General features: G+C 53.4%; 1 protein-coding gene across 1 annotated transcript in view; it reads left to right on the forward strand.

Annotated features, from left to right (window-relative positions):
• Positions 1 to 7838, forward strand: part of TNMD (tenomodulin) — a gene marked incomplete at both ends in the record, with an annotated part of 8278 nt that extends 440 nt beyond the window's left edge. Inside the window, 5 exons of the mRNA XM_010284642.1 lie at positions 3042 to 3182; positions 3977 to 4078; positions 5935 to 6088; positions 7269 to 7441; positions 7785 to 7838. Of these exons, the coding sequence (XP_010282944.1) occupies positions 3042 to 3182; positions 3977 to 4078; positions 5935 to 6088; positions 7269 to 7441; positions 7785 to 7838 (624 nt within the window). The remainder of the gene's footprint in view (positions 1 to 3041; positions 3183 to 3976; positions 4079 to 5934; positions 6089 to 7268; positions 7442 to 7784) is intronic.
• Positions 7839 to 7846: the final 8 nt, after the last annotated feature.

Genomic DNA, 7846 nt, shown 5'->3' on the forward strand with positions numbered 1-7846 from the left:
GGGATGGGAGCTATGCCACGAAGAGTTAAAGTTACTCTTATTTCACCGGCAGCAAATTTTATGACAAGTAAGAAAATATTTTCCATTTCATTTCAATTATCTTGCCAGAAACTCGTGGAAAAGTCATTATGCCACCACATAAAGAGGAGAGAATGCCAGGATGCAGTGGTAATTGATTGTCATGGATTATATTTCTTACTTTAATGTGTCTGCAATGTGAGGGGACAGTGAGACGGATTAGCTTTTGGAGGCGCTTCTGGTAACTGGATTGTGCTCGTTTATTCGTAACTCCCCAGATGGATGCTGCTGTAAGTGCTGAGCGTGCCGGGGGCGGAATCTCTGCCCGCTCCGGCCAGGATCTCGGCAATTCTGCCAAAACCCTTTTTTTTCTGGTCCCATACCCCAAGCAAATCGTTTAACCTTGAAGCCAACAACCTGCCGGCGCTCCTCATCCTCCTCCCCTTTCACCCTCCACGCTCACCCAGGAGGTCCCTCTTTGCACCCTGATGCCGGCGGGTTTTGCTGACCCTCAAGAACGTCTCCAAAATTCCCATGCGCAGCCAAGGCGACCTCTTTCCCACGGTGGCATCTCCTCTGTCCTCCCAGCCCCACACCAGAGCCGGGCCAGCCCAGCCGGGCTGCCCTCCCACAGGGCAGAGGAAGCACCCCGCTCGCCGGAAACTTTGTCTTCTTATCAGCAAATAGAAATCAATACCCCCAGAAAGAAAAGAAAAAGCAATAGAAGCCATATGTGCCTCCAGCCTCCTGCCAAGACGGTTATAAAGTCTCTACTGTTCCTCAAAAAACAGGGTGCCTGCCAGCCGTGGGGGGAAGAGGCTGTTAACCCCTGGAGGGGAGGTTTTCTCTCGAGCTGGCGGCGCAGAGCCGTTGCCGCAGCCTTGGAAGGGTTATCCAGAGCACCGGCCTTCGGCATCCTCGCCGATGGGCACTGGTGGAGAGCGAAGCCCGTCAGTATTTCTGAAAGCCCATCACAACGCCTGATGGGTGGGCATGCGAAGCGCGAGGTCGCAGGAGAGCGAAGATGTTTTTGCAGTGGAGCTGCATGCCGATGCTCCCGGCGTCCGGCATCGCCGCATTGTCTGCGGCCATAGAGCATCCGCTTCTCCAGCTGGCCCGGGAGCCCTCCAGGAAAAGCGGGACAGGGGATGCTGGAAATTCCTAGTGCTCAAAAATATAAAACAAGGGGAATTAAGCTCTTAAAGAAGAAAAAAGCCCTTCAAACTTCCTTCATGCAACCAGAGAATGGAAAAAATCTTTAAAGAAGACTTGTTCCTCTGAGGGGTGGCCTTGGACGTGGTGCTGCCCTCTGCACGGCAGCATCCGTGCCGGCCGGCACAGCCGGCGAGCGAAGGCGATGAGTCAGCTAACGAGGGGCTCGTCGCGGCCTCGCAGGGGGACATATTTCAACGATTTGTGAGCAAGTGTCATTTTTAGCCCTATAAAACATCTCACAGCTCTCTGAGCAGCACGGAGCCGGCCAAGCCCAAATGGGTTATCTGGCCACTGCACTGGCAAAAGTAATTTCTTCGTAAATGGAGAGGCACTTGAAGGTAAGGTGTCACCCGGGATCCTACCCTCCTAGAAATGATTTATGGCACCATGCTCATTTTGTCAGTCAAAACCAGTGGCCTTCCAGCCATTTTAGGCTTCAGGGTTTTTTTACCATACCATAAAATCCATTGACAGCTATATATCTTTGTAAGAGCCTCCTCCTGACTAACAGGGGATGCTCATGGCTGCCAAGGCACCCATCGCTCTTCTAACTTTTAAGCAGGGGTAAAGGTACCCGGCAGCTGCTGCCTGCACAGCCAGTTCTGCGCCCGGGCTTCCTCCAGCCGTTGCAAAACGGGGGATGCTGGTGCTGAAAACATTGCTAAGAGGCTTTGAACGCCCTGATGGGGAGGGATGTGCAAGAACCAGGGGACTGTGAAATGGGGTTTCAGTTGGGACTGCAAGCAGAGCCCCTGCCCCTCGCCGCGGCATTGCTGCGGGGACTGGCTGCTCCTTCCCCGGCCCCACAGCCGTGCTGGGGGACAAACAGGGCTTTCCCGTCGCCGTGCTTCCATCACTCCCCCCTGCCCTGTGGACTTGAGGGGTTTTGCACAAGCCCTTTGCTTCTGCACAACACCATTTGATTTGGGAAACAAGACTCCCCAGGGTTCGCCAGCTCTCGCTGCACCAGCAGGATCATTTTTATGCTTCAGATGGCATCTGCCACCGCTCATCCTTTGAGGGTCAGGCATCCGCAGAGACTGGAGGGTTGCTGGGCTGGCTGAGTGCGGCGAGCACCTGTGAGGAGGAGAGGGTTGCTCCCCCCGGCGCGGCTTGCCCCGGCTCCCCACAGGGATGAGTGCCGCTGGGAAGCCGGCTGCTACGCCCCGAAGCTCTTCATCAGCCCTCGAGGAGGTCTTTGATCCGCAGGAAATCCCTGATCTCCTGCAGGCAGAGAGAGGCTTTTACCTCTGCCTTTCCAGGAAAAACAGAAGGTGCAGAGCTGGAGCAAGTGAGCTGGGGATGACATGATGGAGCAAGCGAGCTGAGGGTGCGGTGGTGGAGCAAGAAAGATGGGGACGCAGTGATGGAGCAGGTGAGCCAGGGATGCAGTGGTGGAGCAAGGCAGCCAGGGACACGGCAAAGCGAGGTCGCTTGGGCTCAGCACTTCAGTCCAGCCTGGGACGTAAACAGGCTCGTGCCACAGAAAACACTGGCCAAGGCTGAGCCATGGCAAAGCTCCTGGTGCAAGGGTGTGATGAACATCTTCTCCCAGGCTTGACACACACGTCCGCCCACAGCCTGGCCCCGTCCTGCCCTTCTTCCAGCCCTGGTGCTTGGGACCTGCCTCTTGCGCTACACAGACGATCGTCCTGGCTCAGAGTCGGGGTGCGGGGAAGCAGCCGGCCCCACGGCAGGGTACCCAGCACCAGGGGTCAGGCACCCAGCACCAGCCCACTCGCCCGCTGGCTGGCATGTGAAATTGGGTGGGGGCTGAGCTGACCCCCGTGCGGTTTTGTCCCTCGCAGGTTTATGACATGGAACACACTTTCTTCAGCCATGGCGAGAAGAAGAAGATTGTGATGGAGATCGACCCTCTGGCCAGGACAGAGACCTTCAGGAGTGGGAATGGCAGCGAGGAAATCCTGGAGATCCATGACTTCAAAAATGTGAGTGCGGCAGGGTTTCTCCCCGGGACCTTGCCTGCTGCCTTGCAGCAGGACTGGTGGGATCCCTTAGGACACCGCGGCGTTGCTGGAGCGAGTTCCAGGATGATTTGCTTCTGCGTCAGGGAGAGCAATGCCCAGATGCAGACTCTCTGGGGATGCTCTCAAAGGAAAGGAGATGTGTATCTACATAAGCTTCCACCGGTATTTAATAGTGGAGTGCTTCAGTTCCAGCAAAATACATCTTAGAAGCAAGACCTAGTTATTGGATTTACCCTTGCAAAGGAATGCAATCATCATAAATCTATCCAAGCCCAGTACATTTGTCTGTCTGGAGAGCATTAAAACCTCATGACAATGTTGTAGGCTCTCTCTGAAACCTAATTAAAATTTGTAGGGAAAGTGACATATGGCAAAATTTTCAGCTAATAGCCTAGCAGGAACTGGGGGCTGAATGTTCATATAAGCATAACGGTCAGATGCTATTCTGCATATTTTTATTTATTATAACCAGAGCTCGTGGTAGTTATAAGGAGAAGGGGAGCAAAGTAAAATTTTATTACTATCTGCTTTAAACTATTTGTAAAAAGCCCAATTCTCCCAAACCATAAAATGCAATATCCCTTAGGAGAACCTGTTAGTACATCTTAGCATCAGCACTGAACATAGTTTGTGCAAGAACATCGACAGGAAAAATACAACTAAACCCTCATCCAGCTGTACCCTCTGTACGATGGGGTTGTTTATCCTCCTGCTTTGCCCTGACTGCTTTTTTGGTGTTTGTTTTGATGCTGTAGGGAATAACTGGCATCTTCTTTGTGGGACTTCAAAAATGTTTCATCAAAACTCAGACTAAAGTCCTACCTGAGACGACGGAGGCCAAGATCCCCGAGCTTGAGGTAGGTGAATAAAAGAGTGAATAATTTCTGCCCCCAGTGAAACCCACTCCCCACCGGCGTGGGGAGTGTGGCCGCCATCCCCACCACCCTCCCATCTCTCCAGCCTTCCCAGAGATGCTGCAATAAAGAAATAATGAGTTGTGATCGCTTCATAAAATGATCTTATTTCAGAGGATTGCTTCTAAAAACAACAATTGGAAAGAGACGGGATTAGACAGCCGACAGACAAAAACCTCTCGGCACAATACCGGGGATCAAGAACAATAATCCTGTTGTAGTCAAACGGTCGCAAGGCAGCTCAGGATTAGCAGGCACCAAGAAGTCAATCAAATTGTTTTCTCTGAGAATTGAGCCTCATGTTCTCAAGCAGAATGAGGCAGAAGTAATGAATTTAAAAGAGCAGCCGCATTTAAGAAATGCGATTTGAGAAAGCACTTGGTGTACAGCCCTGCGAGATGGGAAGCACCGGGCTGGGGCCACCTCCTTGTCCTGCATGGACCTTCCTCCCATCGAGGTGCCTGATTGCTTCTTACACCCGTTTAACTTTTGCCCACCACAGCCTGCTACAAGGAGCCTCACGCTTTGCACGCTGTGTGGAAAAAAGTATTTGACTCCGTATTTTAACCCCTCTGTGACAGCGTAACCTGGATTGGTGGCTCAGTCCCTTGAAAGCAGTTGTCCCCCGTCCCCGAGCCCCTGGTGGTGGCACCACCCTGCGGCACAGCCCTCCTGTCTCCCCATTTGCAAGATGAAGGGTGTTAGCAGACTGAATCCCCCCCAAGGACACTACTGCAGATAAAACACTGGCAGGACACATGTTTGAAACGAAGCGTGGGCAGAAACATTTCCCTGAATCATGACCCAAATTCCCAGACACCGATTCTTTGATTGTGCTGTAAGAAGCTAATAGATCTTTTCGGCTACCGTCGTAAAAGGGATATGACTTCCCAGGCGTTAGCAGAACATTGCCCCAGGTAGAGAGCTGAAATGTAAAACCCAATGAGATAAATGTAGATTTAAGCTCTAGTCGTCTCTTCCCAGAGCCCATGTGCTGCCAGGTCCTTCAAGCAGCACCTGCCCAGCCCGTGGCTTTCACCAGAGACTCCGAAAATGATTCAGACAGGGTCAGGTTGTGTTGGCTCTTTCCTAAGACTTCCCAAAGCCGTAAGAAAAGACTCTATAAAAGAGAAATACAGCTCTAGACACCTTCTGGAAAGAAAAATGCCATTTCCCAGCTTGCTCTATGGGCTACCACCACCAACATACACAACGTTGTCTTGGCAGATAGCTCAGAGCAGACCCATCCAATAATCTTTATATATCTCCCTCCCTAAGCGTCTGCCAAAACACGCCATGGACTAATGCAACGGCAGAGACATGTGGTATAAATTACAGCATACGGCCGTGCAAAGAATTTCTGTGAGGAATAAATTAAAGTGTTCGATCACAAAATCGGTAGCAGAAGGAGAGAGAAATTAAGTAGTAAGAGCAAAGCAGAGAGGAGATGTTTTAATCTTGGGTTTTAAATGAGCTGGGGTGCTCCAGAAGGCTCTTCCAGATGGTGGGGACTTCACAGGAGAAGGGTCTTGAAGCACGACAAACGGAGGGAAGAGAGAGTGGAGTGGTGGTGGCTGAAAGTGGACAGGAAAGACAAGGCTCATGATGGGTGTCCCCACGTGAGGACCAGCAGGGTATTGCATGTGCACCCAGTGAGCACGAAGAGCCAGGGTGGATGAAGTCCTGCTGCTCTCTGGGAGGGAAGAGGTGCCTCTGCGTAAGCCAAGGGGAGGAGAAGCAGCCAGCAGTGGAGAGAGGTTGTCTCACCATGCCAGGGTGAAATCTTGCTCTTCTTCCAGGGAGAAGAAATCACAACCACCTACTTTGAGCAGTCTGTGGTCTGGGTGCCTGGGGAAAAGCCCATTCAGAACAAAGAGTTCCTGAAGAGCTCCAAAATTTTTGACATCTGCAGAAATGTGACCATCTACTGGATCCACCCCACGCCGATAGCAGGTACAAGGAGCTATCTCCCTCCCCGAAGTGCTCATGAGCCCCCTCACTGGGAGCAGCCCTGCCACCCACCCACATCCCCCCTGCCATGTTCCCCACTGTGACATGGTGGGAACCCATTTCCAGAGCTTCGTTGTAGCTTCGTTCATCTCGGGCATGAACATGTTGGCCATGACTGGAAGAGAACATGGCCAATGTAATAGCAGGGGCTGAAGTTTCTCTCTGCAAAGCGCTTGTCTCCACTGGCTCCCCACTGCCCTGCCCTTTCCAGAGTGGCCCCCCTCCTCATAACAAGGCAAAAAAAAAAAACCCAACCCTTTGTACCTGCAAAGCAGCCAGCACTGCTGGAAATTGGGATGCCTAAATTCTCATCACCGCATGAACATCAGAGCATGAGCAGACATCTGCATCTAAATCACACAACGGGGTTGCCACCTCCAGCTGCTCACTACACAGCCCTCACAGAGGTTGCGGCCTCTGAGATCCGCCAGCGTAATTACCTGCTCTGTCTAACCCACTTCTATCAGAATGAGCTAGTTTAAAAAACCCTATCGAGAAAAATCCCTTCACTCTGCAGCCACAGAGTCACATCTCGTCCCCGACAGGTACCATGGGCTCATGGCCATCGATGGTCCTGGGAGCAAGTGGGCATCAGAGGTCCCCGGTGCAGAGGGAGGCTGCTGTCCTCGGCTGCTGTCCCCACTCTGCTTCCTCGGTCCCCGCTGTCAGACCCCAACTGCGGCTGAGTTCCAGCAAAGGAAATCAATGTCACTGTGGGTCTTACATAAGCCGTGGGTGCTGTAGCTGCGCCTAATCCGCCCCAAATCGTGTCGCTTTGCTGGGACTCTACAAATCATGCCCCCCAGCAGCAGAGCCCACCATGAGGACGTGCTTCCCCGCACCCGCAGCCCCATGCAGGGGATGCCAACACCACCCATGGGCACCCACCACCCATGAGCACGGGAAGGGGACAGGCCATGTCTTCTCTACCCTCTCCTCCCAGCATATTATCTCCTACAGCCCTTCTCCCAGGCTTGGTAAGGGCAAATGGAGTACAGCTGGTTTGCTGGTGGGCTTTTCTTGTACCTTGGCACCAAATTTTGGTAGAGACATTAATGCCTCCTGCTGCATTTGTCCCTCTGCTCCCTGGTTGTTCACAGCCACGTTTGGGCTCTTCCTGTAGCTCCTGAGCTGGCCAACCTTGAAGGGGCAGAAGAAGATGACCCTGAGCTGCTCCTAGACAACCAGAGCTGGTGGGACGGGGTGAGTGAACACGAGGTGGAGAAGGATGCGCAGCCAGGGCCCAAGCGTCGGGCACGGCAGCTCACCGAGGAGGATCTGCCTGTCAACGACTACGTGAGTGAGGGGAATCACACCCTGGGGTGCCCTGGCCATGGTCCCGGGGTGCCCTGGTCACGCTCCTGGGGTGCCCTGGCATGGTCACAGGGTGTCCTGGCTGTGCTGCTGGGGTCTCCTGGTTGTGGTCCTGGGGTGTCCTGGTTGTGCTCCTTGGGAGGTCCTGCCCAGGCTTCTGGAGTTCCCTGGCCATGCTCCCGGGCTGCTCTGCCCATGCTTCTGGAGTGCCCAGGCTGCCCTCCCAGGATGTCCTGTCCGTGCTCCTGGGACATCCTGGCTGTGTTCCTGGGGCGCCTCGGCCACATGTCCCCCTTGCTGCACTGATGCTGTCTCTTCCCGGCAGTCGGAGAATGGGCTGGAGTTCCACCCCTTGTGGGATGAGCGAGGCTACTGCTGTGCCCAGTG

The sequence above is a fragment of the Phaethon lepturus genome, unplaced genomic scaffold, assembly GCF_000687285.1.
Source record: "Phaethon lepturus isolate BGI_N335 unplaced genomic scaffold, ASM68728v1 scaffold28290, whole genome shotgun sequence".
In the NCBI taxonomy this organism is placed as follows: Eukaryota; Metazoa; Chordata; class Aves; order Phaethontiformes; family Phaethontidae; genus Phaethon; species Phaethon lepturus.